The following is a 21010-nucleotide window of genomic DNA, read 5'->3' on the forward strand; positions in this document are numbered from 1 at the left end:
TGATATTTTTTTTATTCTACATATAGATTTTTAATTGAAAAGAATATATTCAGTGTGACCCCAATCAACATTTTGATTATCAACTGTAATTAGATCACACATTTTTCCTCAGTAAATGCCACTGGTCACAATTACATTTATTTTGTAATTTAGTTATATGTAATTTGCTGCATATAACCAGTTACATGTAATCAGTTATTTCTCCAACACTGCTTAGAATTGCCTCATGGCCAATAATGTAGTTTTAACCTATAGTCTCAAGACTTAAAGTGTTTTTATGCAGACTAGTGATGAATCTAAGAAATAGTTTTTGATAGTCTAGATGAGGTCACAGCTCACAGATCTGCAGTGACAGCTTTGTCAATGTGTGTCATAAGCAGTGCAAACATAAGGTCAGCAGTCAAATCCCCTCAGTTGGACTTTAAAAAAATAATTTTTCTTTAGTTTCTTTCGACTTCTCTTGTGGATTGTATTTATGTAAATTACATACTTAGATGTGATAGACTTTTGCAGCATTTCCAGACATTGTAGGCAGGTATGTCAAGATCACCAACATTACAGTGAAGTAATCCTGTTAATCTGTTGGCTTAATCTTGCAAACACTAATAGAGTTTGTCAACTGTGTGTGGGATTGTGTGTGTGTGTGTGTGTGTGTGTGTGTGTGTGTGTGTGTTTCTTTGGGACACTGTTGTATAGACCTGTTTTTGCCAGAGTGAGAGGGAGCGCACCTATTTCGCAGATGGATAACAGTATCAGCCAGAATTTTTTACGCCTCATTTAGTGGTTTTTAATTGTGCTTTTGAAAATGATGTCCAAGGCGCCAAGGTAAGTCAGCATTATCTAACTGTTTCCTACATTACTGTTAGGGCAACACTGGTTTTATGCTATTTTGGGATTGTGCTGTCCCTAACATCTCAATAATAATAAAAATTCTAAAAAAAAAAGTATCCCCATATGGTGGCTGAAATATTGAATACATCAGCAACAACATAATGAGAAGGGACAGTGAGCGTGTTTGCAAAAGTTTGTACTTTTTACCTGTTTTGTCTCTACACCTGATCAATTGATTGGCAGTGAATTCTTTCTTTCTTAAGGATATGATATAGATGTTTTGTGTGTGTGTCTGTGTTTTTTTAACCCTTACCTTCATGAACTGTGTGCATAGTCTCGACATAACACTCTCATGACTCATTCCTGGCACCATCCTGCTAACTCTGGGCAGTAATTGACTACATGTCCCTCCAAAAATAATATAAAGTGACAATTTGTTGCAGCATTACTTGACCACAGATAACGATTTTGCATTACATTTTTAAACAGCGCAGTAGACTGATTTAGAAAAGCTGATATTGGAGGGAAAATACCCTCTTGGATGCCCCTACAGTAGACAAAACGTGATAAAGTGCCCTCTATGATGGCCTTAGAATTAAGAAAATGCCATCCAGCGCCATATAGGCTCCCTTGCATGCTAGAAAACTTTATGACACAGATGTTTTCCATTAATTTTGGCCATATCCAGAAGCTGTTCATCAGCTGCCTTACAAATAAATAAATAATAAATTTGAATAATCAAAACAGGAATGCTTTCCTTAAATATAGCCAAATAAAATGTGATAATAACACCGTGACCCCCACTAACTAATTGTTTCCTGAAAGTGCAGGATTACAGGATGATTCATGTTTAACTATCTTAATCTGATCTATAACAGGTGGCCTGAGGCCCTGGTAAACTCTAGGACCAACAAACCTGCACAGGAGAAAGGAGGGAAGGTCAGTGCCACATTCACTTCAGAAATGCCAATTTCATCATTAATTGATGCTCATGACCTTAACCAAGGGTTTCCTTGTCTGGCATTTTTCAGATTCAGATTTATCAGATTCAGTGTGTATTGATGCATAGATATGAAGTGTCTTGTGGATAAGGCAACATGTGACCTTATGACTTACTTAACATCTAAATTTTTCATTCTTAAAAAAAAAAAAACGTCCCCCACCACAGACCAGGACTTAGCTGTGTTAAAATGATGTGCAACCATGAGAGGATTACTACACAATGGGCCCCTGAGCAAGGATACACAAAAGGCCCTCAACCTCTCCTACATAGGGGCAAGACACACACTTTGTAGTTGTTTTGGGTTGTTGCTTTGCATGTCTTTGTAGTTGTAATGTACCTTCTTGTGGTTTTGTGTCTCTTTGAGGTATTTTTGGTTCGTTTTTGGTCAGTTTGTGTGTCTTTGTGGTTTTTCTTTTGTAGTTGGTTTGTGTCTCTTTGTAGTGTTTTTGCATCTCTTCATGGTCATTTTGAACCTCTTCCTGGTCAGCACATGTTAATTTGAGCAATGCATGTATAGGGGCCAGGAGGCCCCCCTTACACTTTTGGCCCCTGGGCCTTTGTTCTGTTCAGTAATCCTTCCATGTGTGCAGCACGCAGAGTTGTTGAAATTGTTTTGAGTTGTTAAATTGGCTCATAATTAACTGGATCATGTGGGGTCCTTTAAATAAGATCCCCAAAATACATGTTAGTGTCTAAACCCTGGACCTTATACTCATTAACTCAATTAACACATCAACATAACAAATAAAGTCAGAACCATAGAAATTTGCAGGGTTTTGTTTCATTTTGTAAGTGTGCTGAATATGAAACTGCTCTGACTATGTTTTACCGGTTTTCATATCAGCAGTGAAGCTCACCGGCAAATGTGGTTTGAAGAGTCGTAGTACGACATCTTACTTTATAACAACTTCCTCCTGACTGTGCATGCAAAGATGTGTTTAGATTATTGGTCTATGCTCTGAGGCCCCTTGGGATATTCATTTCACAACATAAATGGGAAACATTATTCCCCAATAAAAATACTGATATTAAATATATAACATTTGACTATATTAACAATAGAAATGTTCTGTTTTGTTCACTTCACATGGACATTATTTCCTCTGAGTGGGTGGTTTTTGCTGGATGTGCATGTATTGTTTTATTTATGTAGCCATTAATGGCTGAAACTCAATTCAGTGCATTTACAACCAGCACAAGCTGCTAAGTCAGGACTCTTCGAGCCTCCTCTAATTGATTTCTCTGTCTTGTGGTCCAGCCACAGATTGATTACCTCTGCAGTTGGTGAGGCTGCATCTCTAGAGACTGGAATAGACCGCCTGTGTCTGATGGCTTTCCAATGCTCAAGTGTGATTAAGTTCAAGTGTGTGTTTGTGTGTGTCCACGATCACAGTGTCGGTCAGATGGTACTTAAGTGAATTAAGAGCTCATGGGGATTAAAATGTTCTCTCCAGAGGTGATTGGATTGGATGAGTCCATGTTGGGACAGGGATGACCACGAGGTGTGATGTTTGATATTTAAATGTTGTCATCCTCAAAGCTAAAAACTATAGAGAACGACATATTTTGCGACTTATTTTCTCAACAATCACTGTTGAGCCTCTGCTCTTGCTCTCTCTCTCTCCCAAAGGACCCAGCAGCATCAACTGTGGCTGCATCTAGTGGAGGTAAACAGGCCAGCAGCAGTAAAACCAGCGTTAGTGGTGGAAGGAGGAACAGCCTCAACAGCAAAGGGAGTGATTTAACTGCTAGCGGCAGTAAAGCTGGTGGCAGTTTGAAAAGAGGCAGCCTTGGCCACCAGGGTACTAGACAATCATCTCGCCCAGCCAGACCAGCTCTCCGCCTCTGTAGCAGCCGGAGCTTTTCTTCCCTCCACACCTCCTCTCTCACTGCTGCTCAGTTCATGAGAAACAGCCGCTCTCTCAGCAGACTTGACCAAAGACCCACTGGAGACGGTAATTTCATTCTTATATTACAGTTAAAATTCCTATATATGTCTAAAAATCTAAATAGTTTGGCTCATTTTTATTATTTTATTTGTTAGGTTTTTTTCTTAAGTTGCACCACAGCTAAGAAGTTGTTAAATTAAAAAGAAACTTTGTAAGAAAATAATGATAAATATCACTGAAGAAGCTTCTTAAATTGTTTTATTTACCACTTTTGATTCTTTACTGCTGTCTCTGAAACAGATTCAGACCGTGTAGTTTCAAGTTCACAAGTAAAAAAAGGACAAAGCACAGAAAAGTCAGTCCTCAATTCTGGCCAGCGGTCCTCTTCTGTGGAGCAACTAAGGTTTGTTGTTTTTTCTCACAGTCTCCTGGATTTTTCTTTTTATTTGAAATGCTGTTACTGTGCTATGTTTCAAATGAAATACAGTAACTGGTTTTGTCAATCTGTTCCATGTGTTTCTATCTTTAAAGGGATAGCAAAGAGTGTGATGGTGACCAAGCGGAGAAAATGAAAACAAGCAGCTCCTCTGAGCCACTGGAGTCTTCCTCCTCTTTAGTTTCTGCCACTGCATGTCATCATCACTGCAACAAAGTAAAGAAACAGGTACTTCCACTTTTAATTTGTATTTATGAGTACATTTTTAAAGTGACTGTTAGCTGTTGCTGTTTTTACCAATCTGATTATTACATACATATATTAACTGTATATTTTCTTGCGAGTTGATTAGAACTGGCTCATGTAGCCCCTCCATATAAAGGTGGGCACTGCAGTGATCTTAAGGATCCAATTTCTTTGTTGACTTGCTTATATAAAAAAGCCAAATTAAGACATGTGTCTGCTGGCATAAAATCCACACCAGTTTGGTTTCAGAGCCAATAATGGCACTGTCTCATGACTGTGGCAATGCACAGAGTGGGACTAGCAGGAGTATATGATTAGAGGGATTGTTCACTCTGGTTTCTTGCTGGTTGCTGAAGGCATGCTGCATTTTGGGCCGTGTGTTGTTCATTCATTTAAATGACAGTTTCTTTTCTGCATGATTACTGTCCTACAAACACCATGTTGTTGATTCTGTTCAGTCAGCCACTCTCTCTAAGCGCCCTGCAAGATATATTATTATTATTATTATCATTATTATTATTATTATTATTATTAACTTATTGCTGCTTCATGCAAAATAAAACAGCTGGATGTTGCTGGTGAGTGGTGTGCTTTTATCATAGACTTTGTAAATAATGGATGTAGCATCTGTGATACCCATTGGTTTGTGGACTGCTGTTTCGAAGCCTCTAGTTTGGCATTTTGACTGTCAGCATCTTGTTTTTTTGGAGCCAGAGGTGACCATATTTGAATGAGAGGCTGGCACTGTGGAGGAGCGAAGAGTAGATCTGACTCACTGACTGTAGCAATGCCTCTCAGATGTCCTGTCACTGAAGTGACCCTGCCATTAAATATGTGTAACGTTGGGCCTTAATAAAATGTAAACAGATGAGATAGAAAAAAAACCCAAGTCCGTACAGTTGTCATTGAACTATATTAACAATAAAACCAAACCCAAACCGTTTTTTGTACCAGGCCGTAAACATGTTTATTTCCGCTGTAAAGTTGGGCATTTTAACATGGGAGTCTATTGGGACTGATTCTGTTTTGGGGCCAGCCTCAAGAAGCCATCCAGTAAACTTCCATATCTGGCACGTCCACATGGGCTTCATTTTTCAACCTCAGGGGTTGCCGCTTGGCTTTTACCACCGTATACTTTGTAAGCTTGATGTCAACTGTGTATTCAGCCCTCTGTTAATGTAGCGTTACAATAGCTACCTAGCTAAAGTTAATTTCAAGATGTTGTCGCCATAGAAACAAAACCCACACGTGGCATGTCATTAAGAAAAAGCGCTGGAATGAAGTGCTTCCCAGGGCCTTGTGACTGCTTTTCTAGTGAAGAAAAGCGCCATGTGGAAACAGGCCCTCGTCTTGCCATTCAAATACTAGTGTTCATATTTCCCAATTAATGTCACTTTGTAATATTTCCAATAGCTTGTAGAAAGCTCCAGTATATGCTGATGATACTATATTCTCCACCAACTGTTGGAAGTCTTCTTTTGCTGCATTTAAATCCAATTCATTGGTTTTTTTTAACATGACTTTATTTAAGGCCTAATGTTAAGAAATAAACCACCAAGAGAACATGTGCTGTGAATTATGAATCCAGTACTTTAGAAGGTACATATAAGAACAAAACTAGTTGCTGCTCTTGTTAATTCTGGTATTTCTGGTTGCAAAACAGCAGCAAATCCCCCATTTTCTCACATCCCCTCAGTTGTAGTACTATCCTCTTTTCTCTCCCAGGAGTTGAAACGCTCTGCTCCTGATGTCTCACGCTCGGCACTCCCTCGTTACCTTGGGCTAAAATCCCTCGAGTGCAGAGATGTTGAGGCCTCCGCTATTGTGAGTCTGATCCTGACACATTCTCACAGAAGTCGGTGTATGAAAACACATTTAGATAATAAATGATGACCATTGGTAAAGTAATAGATAACATTTGTGGAGTACCCTAGTATTTCTTTGGCACATAAGATGCTTTGCTTCTTCTTCAGCCTGACCTGCTCAACTTTAGGAAAGGATGGATAATGCGGCAGGATGCATCTGGACAGGTGAATTGGCCAATACAATGTCACTTGAAATTTTAGGAACAGTGGCATGATTACAGGTCTGACAAGCTAATAATCTCATCCTGCTCTACTTATAGTGGCAGAAACACTGGTGTGTCCTGACTGACCAAATCCTGAGGTTCTACAAAGATTCAATAGCTGAGGAGGTGTGCTTGTTTCTGCATTATTCTGCTTCATTAAATTAAAAAATGAATGTAATTTTACAGCTCATATGTCTGTTCATATGGAGATTGATCCTATAGCAAACTTAAAAAGAAATTCATGACACTTTACTCAACATTAACTGTGAGTGAATGTCTGAATGCAAGTTTATGTTACAAACATATTTGCCCTAAGCTGTCTTGTTCCCTGATTGTTCATTTCAGGCAGCTGATGTGGAGGGTGAGATAAACTTGTCCACATGTTTTGACATCAAAGACTACCCAGCTCAGAAGAACTGTGGTTTTCAAATTCATGTGAGTTCAATACCTGCTCAAATTAACAGTGAAATAAATGAGTAATGCACATAAAAGCACATACAGTATAACATCATAATTGTCCTGTTTTTTTTTAATTAATTATGGTGACGATTTCATTGTATCCACACATTCATGGCTTGATGAATATTAAGAGCAATTCAAAATCAACTTATTTAGCTGCTACAGAGGCAGGTACGCTAAATAGTATGTGGCAGTGTTTTCCAGCAGTTGATGATGGTTGATGCTAGAAAAGAATGGATCAGCAGCTCATTTGTGATGATGCTCATTCTGACTTTTCGACTCGGTGTGCAGAGACTGTTTGGTGAGATGTTTCTTTTGAGGCATTTAGGCATGGACCTAGTATGGAGAAACTTTGTGAACACACATTGCACTTGTACCAAGGTTGATTTCGGTTTGTGTTCCTCAAATGTTTATGTTGTTAAATATGTGGAGTGCGGATCCTTCATTTTTGACGAAACTTTTAGTATTCTCTGCAAACTCCACTTCCTGTGTTTCCTGCCCTTCGTTTTGTGAATTGTTTATTTCTCTGCACCCTTGCAATCTTAGCTGGACTTCATTTGATCTGAAGGCAAATATGCTTACTTACTGTAACATTGTTTCATTGAGGTTTTGTAAGTCTAAGTCCAGTTCTTTTCTGGTATCAGATGTAAACTACATTGTTGTCTTTGGCCTGCTCTCACGTTGTTTTGTAGGGAGAAGTTGAAGGAATACTTGAAGCAACAGTTTCAAAAGTTGAAATTAACTTTATTTAAAAAAAGATAGGAGGAACCAAAATAATTATGAACTACAGAAACTCTTGAATACAGTATGTGATATTTGTCTGGATCTGAATGCCATTGCAATTACCTGATACAAAATGACCAATATTCCTGCTTTCCTGTTATGTAGTATTTTGTATTGTGCTGTTTTCTTATTGTATGTACCAATAACAATCAATCTAAATCTGCTACAGTCTATGCACATCTAATTCTTCTTTACAGCCTATTGTACTACATTTGTAAAACAGTTTCACAACACACATTTATATCACTAACCACAAAACATATTTTCTTAAAGGGACAGTTCACCCCCAAATCAAAAATTACATATTTTCCGTCTTACCTGTAGTGCTATTTATGAATCTGGATTATTTTGGGGTGAGTTGCCAAGTGTTGGAGATACTGGCTGTAGAGATGTCTGCCTTCTGAATATTCTGCCTTTTGAATATAATTGAACTAGATGGCACTCAGCTTGTGGTGCTCTAAGCACCGAAAAAGACATTTGAACCTAATGTCTCTTTCCAGTAATCATGACCTGGTCATATCTGGAGACATCTCTACACCTGATATCTCAAACACTCTGCAACTCACACCCAAAACAGTCTAGATTGATAAAAACAACTATAGGTGTAAGGAAAAATATGGGTTTTTTTTTGTTTTGGGGTGAATTGTCCCTTTAAGAAAATTAATTTTGTATGCTTGACCATCAGAGAGAAAATCAAGGTAATCCAACATTTTAGATAAACTGACAAGATGTTACTACAGGATACATAAATACGACTAGAAACCATTTCTTAAAGCCAACACATCCACCACATTCCCCTTTAAGGTGTAATATTTCTGTTTCCACAGACCAGAGATGGCGTGTACACACTCTGTGCTATGACCTCTGGGATGAGACGCAACTGGGTCCAGGCAGTGTTGAAGAATGTGAGGCCCAGTCCTCCACCTGACATCACAAAGTAAATAAAGTTGTCTTTCGTGCTGCAACCTTGGTGTCAATTAGCAGTTTACATCTTGAAGTACCTCCACTTGTCACAAGCAGTATTATGGCTGTTATTGGATTAAAATACATTTCTCAATATGTTTTGTTGTCATTCCTTACAGCTCCCTTTTAGAGCAGAAGAGTCAACAGAAATCGCAGCATACAGACTCACAGTCAACTGAGGGTCTGGAGAAAGCTGAACGCTCAAACAGCTTTTTGCAAGAGCACAAAACCAGTGTCAGAGGATGTGCAGAGGAAACACATCAGCAGCAGAAAGAGCAGGAGCCTAAACTGCAGCCAGAGACAGAGCAGAGTTCTGCTGATGGAAGCTCTGCAACGTCCACAATCTCCTCCTCTCATCAGTCCTCCCCCGTCTCACCCTCCATCTCCTCTGCTCCGACTCCCATTAGTCGTCCACAGCAGGTAGAGGAGGGTGAAGGTGCTTCCTGTCTTCCTGTTGCAACCACACAGACTGGTGAGTTGATGAACAAACTGAGACAAAAAAAATGTCACCATCACAGAGGTTTTTAATAGTAAGTGAAATCTGAAAATTTCTGGAGCAAACTGAAATGTTATGTAAATTCTCACTTTATAGATAGCCGAAGTACCTCTCTTTCCGGTGTCCCCCATTGGACCTTATTTTGGAAAAAATATGTGCGATGGTCAACAGCAAGTGGCAAATAACTTTTTGATACTTTATGAATTACGCTATAAATTACACATACGGTTTTGTCAATTTAAATGACAATTTTGCAAGTCAAGAAAGCTGCAGTTTGTCTTAGGTTTGTCATAGTACCATTTAATTTTTGTGACCACCAACACCAGCTAGCTAACTAACTATGTAACTTAGCCACAGTATGTTCCATTGCCAAATGTAGTGTTATCTTACCTGGTGTGTTTTTTCCAACGACTCCTGATCTTTTTAACAGCCATGAAGCGAATGATAGAGCAAGACCCATTGCTCATGTACAATGCTAGTGTTAAATTCATTTCTTTGTTCTGTGCACCAGGTGTGACATCATCATGCGTAGAAGGAGCTGGAAATGACAGCTCTACTTCCACAACAATGCTGTCGAATGTTGAGTGTTTCAATGAATTTTCAAATACACAGAGTGAAACTGAGCAAACTAAAACCACACCTCAGAGCGATAATATCACCTGTGAGTGCAACAAGGAGGCAGAAAAATTGCCCTGTGAGCAGCAAACTGGACAACTTGTCAAAGAGGTAAGATTATGTTTGAGTATGTGCATGTAATTCTGCCATAAGGTCGATTACCTCAAGAAAAAAACACTTGTATTTGAATACCTGTTTAGTGTGACAATTTCATTACTACTTCTCTGCAGCTGGAACAAACACAGAGGGAACTATCTCGACTCCAGCAGCTAAACAGGAATCTGCAGGATGAGCTCAAACAAGAGAGAGAAAGTCATTCATGGGAAACGGTTCATCCACAGGTAAACACAGATGACATTCAGACATTTAGATATTCACCAGTTTAAGTCATTTTTCAGGCAATGCCCTGTAAAAAAGTTCCATGTACACTGTAATTAATGTACACACAGAGAAAAAAGTGTATCCATATTCTGTGATATAATATCAGTATGCATGGCAGAGTTTTTCCTAATTAAAGCTCATTGTTGTCCCATAGAATGATCCTCCCTCAAACTTATGTTCGGACCATGCATTGGCTTTACAGCGTCTGCAGAAGATAAACCAAGACCTCCGCTTTGAGCTGGAGGCTCAAAAGAGGGGCCAGGAGGAAGCCAGGGAAGTTGAACTACGGCGAAGAGTAGATCTCCTGGCTCAACAAGCACAGTTGCTGGTCACGGGTGATGCCACAGCACTCGCACAAGCCCATCTAGAGCAAGACCGTCGGTGGTTTCATGAGCAGCAGATAGAGTGGGAGCGCTGCATGGCCTCTCTGAAGTCCCAGCTGAGTGCCAGCGAGGAGCAGAGGAGGGAGGCCGTGTCACGGTTCACACAGCTGCAGCAGGAGTTGCAGAGTTACCACAGTCTCCAACAGGAGGCTGATCGCTTACACAAACACCTCCAAGAGGTCACAATTCACCTTCATGCTAATGAGGAAGCGCAGGCTCAAAAAGAGGCTCGTCTGCAGAAGCACCTCACGCTCCTTCAAGAAAGTCAGGACAGAGAACGGAAGAGCTTGGCTGCCAGCCTGGCACAGGCAGAGCAACACTCACAAGACCTTCAGCAGAGACTGGATCGGGCTGAACAGCAGGTGGAGAGCCTAAATAAGACCCAGGCCTGGACCAGAGATATTGAGGAAGCTCAACGGCAGCTTCAAGAGGAGCTGGCGCGCACAATGTCTGCTGTGGAAAAACTTCAAGAGGAAAGAGAGCAGCTTGACCGTCGCTGTCAGGAGCTGCAGAACCAGTTATGTGAGGCAGATGGGGAGGTGAGCAGGCTGCAAAGCCGCTTGAAAACAGATGAGACACACTATTACAATCTCGAGCACTCATATGAGAGCGTTAGCGAGGAACTGCAGGTGGCCTTAGGGAAGGTGCAGCAAATGGAGACTGAAACACAGGACATGCGAGAAGGCTACGAGAGACTCCTGGACAGGAAGGAGCAAGAGCTGATTGAGGTTTTGCTGAAGATGGAAGTCTTAGGTAACAGTTTGGAGGAGACAGAAGTGAGGCTGAACAACGTATTGAGAAGTTGCATCTGTGCATCTTCTCAGCTGAGGGATGGATCCTCAGGGCCAAAGGCAAGAGACCGATTGTCTAACAGCTCAAATGCAGTTGAACATGCAGGAGATGACCCAGAAAGATTTATGTCTGTGATCCATACGCTTGAAACAAAGCTTTATGCAACAGAAGAGAAGCTAAGGGATATCATGCAAAGACTGGAGGAGCACCATAGCCACATCAGCTGCCAGGACCCCCACCTTTGCTCCCAGCTCACTCGGAGCAGAGCCACCGCTCAGCACCTCAGTCTGCTGCTTCACAGTCAGGCCAAGCAGAGCCAGCGCTTTGCCCAGGAGACAGAGAACCGCTGCAGGATGTTGGTCGGTAGGTTTCAGGTTGCACTGAATATCGTGCAAGCCTGCAGAGAGAGGCTGCAAGCCAAGCCCATTAATATCACAGACTTTGAGATGCAACTGGCCACCGTTGCTGCGTGCCTTCAGCAAGGAGAGAAAGATGCAGAGAAACAGCAGCGTGAATCACACAACGCCAGCAAAGGAGAGGACAAGATCCTCAACGATGAGGTATTAGCTGGAGCTGAGAGCAACACTAGTGCTGAGAGTAAACTCACTAATACTGTACACTCAGAGGACAACATTGGAAGTGTTGGGAGGTGTTTAATGAGGGAAGTATTTGTTGTAGAAAAAATGGTGTATGTCCTTCAGAGTCAACCTGGGCAACTGTTCTTAGCACCAAGAGAGGATGAGGGGGGTTTGGCACACAGGTACAAGAGCATAATCTCCCAAAGAATAGCCTTAAAAACAGAAAAAAGGACTCAGTCCGGAAGAGCAGAATGTGATAACAATGGGTCTTTAGAGAGTGTCATCAGTGGAGTCTGTGCTGAAGCAGAGCTTATTTTTAGGGCCTTAAAGTTTCAGCAGCAGTATGAGAGCATGACTCAAGTAAATAATCAGGACATGGAGGATCAAAGGAAGAGTTTGGCAGACATCAACCCCCCAGAGTTGGCTCCTTATAAGGAGCAGGTAGGACAGGGCAGAAGTTTAGAGGGAGCTGCAAAACCAGTTGAAAAGGATGAATCTGAAGTCCAAAAGGTCGAGGCAGAGAAGGCACCAGAGTGGTTAGAGAGACTTGTATCCCGGCTGCAAAAAAGGGCTGAATTCTTACGCCAACTCTGCCAAGAGATTTCTAATGACAATGGAGCAGAGTTCAGTGTGGATGATAACTGGGAAAATGCCTCTGCAGCTGATTTAAACTGGATGCAGGAGCAGGCAAAGTTCATTTATTTGTCAGACAGGCTGCACTCGGATTTACAGCAGCAGCAAAGTGAGGTGTTAAAGGACAAACTGCAAGCTTTGTGCAAAGAGCAGGATATCACTTTGAAGGATGAGCAGGCGGCTTTCAATCATACTTTATGTCAGCTTCAGGAGGACAACAGTGCTTTAAGAGAGGAGCTGGAGTGTGCTGAGCAAAAGATAATATCTGCAGAGACTGGAAACCAGAGACTCCTGGAAGACATAAGGAAAATCGAGGATTATCATGAGGAGCGGATAAAAAAACTGGAGACAGAGTTTCAGGAGAAGATAAGGGAGCTACAACAGATACATGAAGAAGAGATGAAACACTTGCATGGTTACTACACCAAGTCTTCCAAAGAGAAACAGAGCAAAACCCACACAGAGGCACCTGCTTTCACTGATCATACCTCCTCCCTACCAGACCAGACTGTGATGGAGAGGAAAACAATGCTGGAAGGTAGAGCAGTAGCCATGAGAGGGGAATACCAGAAAGATCTAGAAAAACTTGAGGTAACAAAACTTTATTTCTTTATCAGATACTTGGTCTATTTAAAGGTCCAGTGTGTAGGATTTAGGGGGATATATTGGCAGAAATGAAATGTAGTATAATACAAATGTTTTCTTTTTCATTGTATTTTTGTTACCTCAAAATGACCCATTTTAAGTAAGTAGTTATTGATTTTGAGTGGAAACATTTTTATAATTCTATAACAGGTATCCTGTGATCAGAGTTTCACTGCTATGGAGGAAATGCACAGGCAGCTGATAGGTGACTTACAACAGCAGCATCAGACAGAGGTGGCAACACTGCTGAAGGAGAAAGACAAGCTGCTGCAGGAAGAGACAGCTGCCACAGTGGCAGGTAAACCTCTTTCAGCAAGAGATCATACAAACAATAAAAGCACTGCAGCCCTGTTAAGTCAATAAAAACTCTTTGACTTATTTATTTTTTGTTATGGGGATTTTTTTGTAGAAGTTGTAATGTGTTAAAATTGATACAAGTTGTCACATCTTTCTACAGCCATTGTAGCGATGAGGAGAGCCCATAAACAGGAGCTAGAGAAAAGCCGACAGTCTCAGCACATCAAGGAGAGCGCTGACATCACAAAACTGCAAATCGAATATGAGTGAGTGACCACTGGTCCCTTAACTGCATTTGTTTTTTCAAAAGGCTGCTACTGACAGACAGCTGTATACATGCCACTCTGTTACTGCAGCATTTATTGCAGGGTTGTTGTAATGGATTATATTCTGACCTTATACAGTAAACTGGTTTCTCAATATATTGTATATGGTATGAGGTGAGTGTAGAATTACGGCAGGAGTTACAGTAGATTTTTTTTCATTTATTCATGTCTTATTCAAGATAGATTTAAAATATACACTCACATTGTACTTGTATTTACAAACCATGCATAGGATACTGGGATTTTCCTGGTATAGTCACGGCTCATATGTCAGCCTACTGAAGGATCAAAACTGAAGCAGCTTAGACAGTTCACCACAAAATCTAAAATTCACATTTACCTCTTACCTGTAGCGCTAGTTATCAGTCTAGATTGTTTTGGTGTGAGTTGCAGAGTGTTGGAGATATCGGCCATTGAGATGTCTGCCTTCTCTCAAATATCATGAAACTAGATGGCACTAAGTGAGTGGTGCTCAAAGCAGTAACAAACTCAACAGCTATGTCTCTTTCCAGAAATTGTGACCCGGTTACTTAAAATAATCCACAGACATTGTTTTGAGCAGTTTCATGTAGGAACTGTTTTCTTTCTACCACCAACTTATCACCGTACAGAAGGAAGCATGCATCTACTCATGGACGAGAGGCTCATGCTCATGACAGCATGAGACTTAAACATTAATGGCCTCCTCCTCAGCTGACCTGTAACGTTACCTTAGTGGTGCTAGGTGGGCCAGCAGTAGATGCACACTTCCTTCTGCATGGTGATACAGTTGATAGGTGTATTCCTTAGAGAGAAAATAGTTCCTACATGAAACTGCTCAAAACAAGGCCTATTGATTATCTTAAGGATTTATAGTGTAGAGAAGGCAGACATCTCTATGGCCGATATCTCCAACACTTTGCACAGTACAAAGGGAAAAAGAACTGTTTGGGAGATAAGCTTACAGTATTTACATCAGTGTCAATCTTCCTATTTTTCTACCAGTTGTGCTTCTTATAGTCTCACCATTTCTGTCTGTTTTTTCATAAAAAGAAATAATCAACCACTATCCATTGGACCTGTGTCTGGGAGCTTTTCCCCCCAATTCCTCTTGCTGTTAATAGTATTTTAACCAAATATCTATCTCAAACACTGCTCACGTTACTGTACACCATCATGCCTCTGCTTTACCACTGCAGGAAGGAACTCCAGTTGATGCATAAGGAGCTTGAGGTGTTGTCAGTGCAGCACACTCAAAAATGCCTGGAAAACTCTCAGCTGAGCCAGGAGCTGCACGATGAGAGGCAGTCCTTGATGCAGTACCAAAAAGAAAACCAGGAGCTCAAAAAGAAGCAGGTATTAACATTTTGTTTGCACATAGGTAGCCAAGTTTTCTTCACATGTATTAAGTTTACATAGAGCCACATCTCAATAGCATAAACAATGTATGTGTATTTCTAAAGACATTTATAAAAACGTATCTTCTCCCCCTTTGTCCCCTGTCTTCCCTTCAAGAGGGAAACAGATGAGATGTCTCAGCTACATTTCTCACTAAATGGGAAACAGTCGCACGTTGCTCCTCAAGTGAACGACTTCTATGAGATGGAGGTGAGTGTCCAGAAAACAGAGAGTTTAACCTTTATCTTTGTCAAACCAAAGCGCAAAGTAGTGATGGTGCCAATGTATTTAACTGGCAACAAGAGTTTTTATTTGTTTGTTATGGTAGAAGTGGTTCACATATATTTGTGTTTTTCAGAAAAATTGACCTGTAGCTTGAGTTACTGTTCTGTCAATTTGTTCAGTATTTATTTCTATGATAAATCCAGTTTTATTTAGAGTAATGATAACACATAGTAACTGTTTGCACTCATAATCCTGTCTCCTTTACTATACCTCACGTGTAAATTACTGAAGAACTGTAACATGTATTTTACCATATTTTATTGATGTACTTTATATTTCAGGTGATTCTACGGGCGAGAGAGGCCGAAATGCAGTTTCTCAGGCAGGAAGCTCGTTCTCTCAGAGAGGATCTGAAGATTGCTCGAATGGTACTGAAATCTCTTTTAAATTCTAATATTTTAATTATGCTAGATTACAAGATTATAGGGGTGTTGCAATATACCGATGATAACCGTGGTATTTACAGATGAACTCTATTACTATCTCTATTAGGCACTGGTTTTGCTTTTGCTCCTTGACAACACTTCTTATCTTGTATATTTGTATATTTGCCAGAGAGTTATTGTTCTAAAACTGGGCCCAGTGAGTGACTGTGACCCAGGGAAATCACTGGTTGTTCTGGTTGTGAACATTTAATTGTGGTTACTGTACTTACTGTAATCTGAAGCATTCTCTGACACAAGAACTTCCTTCGGGATAAATTAAGTTCTATTGAATTGAATTGAATTAAATTAAATTTCGTTATAATGTAAATTATACACATACTGTATAATGATGCTGTGTAAATGATCCACCTTCTTCTTTCTTTTCATTCTCATGTTGTCTCCTTCCCTGATCAGCATTTGTTTGCCTTTTCACATCTGTTAATTGCTCTTTTGGTACGCTTTTGTACAGTTATGGTTACAGACTTTCTCTCCACCTCCTTACACTGGTGTTTTGAGTTTAATTTATTTGCCAAAAAAGAGGAAAAAATGCACAATAAAGTCAATGATGACTTTGACTTATAGCACTATTTTTTTTCACCAAATTTTCTACAGATATCGCAATAATATTGTTTACGTGAACTCTTACTCTGATAATCTTAACAGAGTAATTTACATTCATACTTGGAAAACATGACTAATTTTACTGAAATTAGTGGATGAATGTAAGTTAAACATAACAACAAATTATCAGCAAACATCTCCTTCCATCTAACCTTTAAGACTGAGGCATATTAAAACAATGTGCTGAAGTTAAAGTGATAAAGGCAGTTGCTTGAAATTATACCTATGATTTATCACATACTGTATCTAAAAGATGCAACTGTAAAGTATCAAATTCAAACATGTTGTTTCTGTGCCCTGACAGCCTGAAAATATTATTATTGTTCATATGAAAACCTAAAAGACAATCTGTGATTTCATATTGACGCGCGTGTGCGTGTGTATGTCTATATACAGGACAAAATATACGCCCAGAACAAGCTCAAGGCTCTCTATGCGAACAGCCAGGATGAACCCCATCATGATCTCAACAAACTCTGTGAAGACGTCAAGTTTGCCACTTGGTCTCCAGGCAGAGACGCCTCAGGGCCGAGCCTCGGTGAGAAACTTTTTACTTTTGCTAAAAATGTTATGTTAACTTATGACAGCTCTACTCACACACACATTTAAGTCTGAGAAATGGGTTTATTTACTCTACTGTCAAGAGTTAGATGAGAAGATTGATAGCACTCTTACATTGGTTCTGTAAATATGAAGCCAGCAGCCGATTAGCTTAGCTTAGAATAAAGACTGTAACAAAACAGAAACAGCAGCAACAAATGAACTTACCAGCACTTCCATCAATCTCCTCAACTAACTCAAGAGAGTGAATACATGTATGTCCCAAAATGTAGAACTGCTCCCTTAATTTCCTCTCTCTGTGTCCATCTCAGAGGACAGTGTGACAAACACGGGTAATGCGGCTTTTCTGAAGAAAACAGAGAAATCATCCCTCACACATCAGATCAGAGGAGTGAGATCAAAGGTAAAATATGCTGCTGCATTGTCTGATTTTGTTAATTGATGAGTTCAAAGTGTTCCCCTCATATAAACCATTTTCAGACGTGTACTGGAGTCACATGACTTGGACTCAACTTTAGATTCGACTTGACAAAATCAAAAAAGATTTGCAACTCGGCTTGGACTTTAAAACCAATGACTTGTGACTTTACTTGGACTTGAGCTTTTTGACTTAAAAATACTTGATACCTTCCTCCAAGCCCAAAGATTAAAAAGAAAATGTTATTTATTGAAAAGTGTGCCACAAATCAATTAATTTTCCTTCATTTCTTGAATCAGCTAATATTAACATTCATGTTTTCATTTTATTTTGACATTAAATGTTAAACATGCAACAACATACAGTATGAGTTTAAAGAAAGAATAGTCTTGAGTTTACAACAAGAAAGGACAGAAACCAACAAAATTCATTCTGTTGCATTTAATAGTACGATATGCTATGAAAGTACATTGTCAGCACTAGTTTTTTTACAGTCAAGTTTTTAGTTGCACTAACTAGAGATTAAGAACTTTAACTTTTTCTTTTATCTGTTATTTCTCCTGCTTGTGTGTGTGTTTGACTTACAGAGTTTAAAAGAAGGCCTCTCTATCCAGGAAAGAATGAAGCTTTTTGAGTCATTCTAATCCAAACAAGATGAGAAGAATTTCAGAGTAAAACTGCTGTTAAACGGAAGATGTATCTCTTTTTTGTTGTTACGCAACATGTGTTATATTTTATGTAATTGTTTTTTACCTTGTAAAAAGTTGGTTTGTTGTTGACATGCTATGTTCTTTGGAATGTGTGTGAGAGGTAGAAATGAGTGTCAATATACCACTAGAGGGAGCAACAAGCACTGGCTTTTCTAGATAAACATTTCTAAAAGTTGACTGTTATTCATTACACAGCAATTACAAAAATAAATTCTATTTATATTTTGTTCCTCAGTACAATGTACAGTTTAACTTATAGACATATTATCTGTGTTTTCATTAAAATGACTCTGTGTTGTATCAGTTGTATAAAAACTGTCATTAACATGTTGTACCACTAGATGTAGCATAATACAACATATGCTCTCACATCAGAGGTGATGTTGGTGAACCTGTATCTGTTCTTTTGCTGTTTTATGACCAAAAATATTTCAGCTGCATAATGAAGTAATGGCAAGAATTTTAGGAAGGCCACTCTTTTTATCGATATATGAAAATATTAGGGTTAGTGTGTGAATATTTTGTATTCTGGCATTATTCAGTTATGTTAATTCAGACAATAAAATGCATGTCTGTTCACCAAAACACATTGTTTATGTTTCCCTTACCAGTATCTGATTTTAGAAGCCCATTGTAAGTACATAACTGTGTTGTTAGGTATGTAAATGCTGTAAAGATTATCCGAGAGGGAGATTTGGTCTTTATTATGGGATGTACACATCAGCCACAACATTAAAGCTACTAACAGGTGAAGTGAATAACATCGATTATCTTGTCAAAATTCACTGTTCTGCTGGGAAACCTCGGGCCCTGGCATTCATGTGGATGCCACCCACCCATACACTGATGCAGACCAAGTACACTTCCTCATGGCAGCAGCACTCCCTGATGGCAGTGGCCATCCCTTTCCCACCTTGCACCTCACAGGACTTGTGGGATCTGCTGCCAGCACCCTGGTGCCAGACACCAGGATGCTTCCAGAGGTCTTGTGTTTATGACTTGACAAGTCAAAACCAAATCCAATTGAAGTCTGATCCAAGGAGGTCCCACTATGGACCAGACTTGACTCTTGTGCACTGGTATGTCCCATTGATGCTGGATCAGATGGGATCTGGGGAATTTGGAAGCCAGGTCAACACCCTGAGCTCCTTTTCACGTACCCCGGACCCTAAGCAGTTTTTGTGGTATAACATGGCATGGGTGGGGGGGTTGTGGCACTGCCATCAGGGAGCGCCGTTGCCATGAGGGGGTGTGCTTGGTCTGCAACAGTGTTTGGGTAGGTGGTGCGTGTCTAGATGGCATCCACATGAATGCCAGGACCTGAGGTTTCCCAGTACAGCATTGCGTCGTAACAAACTGATTAATGTTATTCACTTCACCCGTCAGTGGTTTTAATGTTGTAGCTGATCGGTGTAAATATGAGAGAGAAAGTCTCCTGATACGTTTGGAAGAGAAATTATGGACTACTAAAACTAAAGAACTGTGTCAAGATTTAAAATAATAAGGTCATGGAGCCCATATGGAGTTTCAGGTCACATATATGTTGATAAAGTAGAGTGGGTAGGAACATAATAACCACACAGTGTGAGGTCTGGATGGCTTGTCAACAAAAAAACTGAGCTACTATGCAGCTCTGCTTTTGTCAACACACAGTGACAGTGCGTGACACAGTATGAACCTGAGCTCTCAGGAGCCCAGCTGCAAATGAGGAGGCTGGTGCAGGAAAACACTGATGTCCGCTGTAGAGGGACTTCACATAGTACACTACCTCATTAGTGGAGCATCATCTGCACAGAGCCTGCATGTGGTGATAACACACTTCAGCAGACCAGACGTCATGCAGGAGGAGAGGAGTCAGAGGGGTCTCTGGTTTCATTTCAAAGCAAAGAGATCCCAAACATTTTGCAATCATGTCTAAATGTTAATGACCATGAACCATTAACATGAAATATGTTTCAGGTTGCCTCAGTTAACCCCTAACATGTAATATGTGAAAACCTATAATTATCTACAGTGTTAGATGGAGAGCTTTTATGAGCGTGTTGTCTTACTTTACTATAATTTAGCCTGTCCAGCTTCATTCCATGGAAAACAGATTCTTAAAGGGACATTTCACACATTTTTTTTTACCTCTTACCTGTAGTGCTATTTATCAGTCTAGATTGTTTTGGTGTGAGCTGCTCAGTGTCGGAGATATTGGCCGTAGAGATGTCAGCCTTCTCTTTAATATTATGGACCGAGATGGCACTCAGCTTATGAGCAGTTTCATGTAGAAAAACTATTTTCTTTCTACCAAACTAAATGCACCACGGATGGACGAGAGGCTCATGCTTGTGACATTGTGAGATATAAACATCAATGGCATCCTCCTTGGCTGAGCTGTAATGTTAGCTAGCTCAGTGGTGCTAGGTGAGTAGCAGTAGGTGCATGCACCCCTCTGCACAATGATAGGGTTAGTGGGTGTAGGTTGGTAGAAAGAAAATAGTTCCTACATGAAACTGCCCACTAAAGGTCTGTGGATTATCTTGAGTAACCAGGTCATGATCTCTAGAAACATTGCTGTTGTGTTTTTTTAAAATTTACTTTTTTGGCCATTATTTTCAACACTCAGCTAAACTAAACACAACTCACATTTAAGCAATCGAGACAAAAAAAAACAGCACTACAGGTAAGAGGAAAAATATGTATTTGGGATTTTGGTGTGAACTTTCCCTTTAATTGTCTACATCCCTAGAGATCTAATTTCTGTGTAAATTATAAATCATGGTCTTAGTGTCGTTGCAGAGGAC

General features: G+C 40.0%; 1 protein-coding gene across 1 annotated transcript; it reads left to right on the forward strand.

Moving 5' to 3' along the window:
- The first annotated feature begins 14979 nt into the window (after positions 1-14979).
- LOC126406161 (myosin phosphatase Rho-interacting protein-like) lies at positions 14980-18742 on the forward strand. Its single transcript, XM_050070339.1, has 6 exons — positions 14980-15159; positions 15319-15411; positions 15768-15854; positions 16929-17070; positions 17405-17496; positions 18099-18742. The coding sequence occupies exons 1-6, from the start codon at positions 14980-14982 to the stop codon at positions 18153-18155; spliced, it is 651 nt and encodes a 216-aa protein (XP_049926296.1). The 3' UTR covers positions 18156-18742.
- The last annotated feature ends 2268 nt before the right edge of the window (positions 18743-21010 follow it).

The sequence above is a fragment of the Epinephelus moara genome, chromosome 18 (assembly GCF_006386435.1).
Source record: "Epinephelus moara isolate mb chromosome 18, YSFRI_EMoa_1.0, whole genome shotgun sequence".
Taxonomy (NCBI): domain Eukaryota; kingdom Metazoa; phylum Chordata; class Actinopteri; order Perciformes; family Serranidae; genus Epinephelus; species Epinephelus moara.

Coding starts and splice junctions, on each gene's coding strand:
- LOC126406161 (XM_050070339.1), top strand. CDS start 14,980: ATGCCTCTGCTTTACCACTGCAGGAAGGAACTCCAGTTGATGCATAAG. Junction 17,071..17,404: donor CGCCTCAGGGCCGAGCCTCG/GTGAGAAACTTT, acceptor TGTCCATCTCAG/AGGACAGTGTGACAAACACG. Junction 17,497..18,098: donor TCAGAGGAGTGAGATCAAAG/GTAAAATATGCT, acceptor TTTGACTTACAG/AGTTTAAAAGAAGGCCTCTC.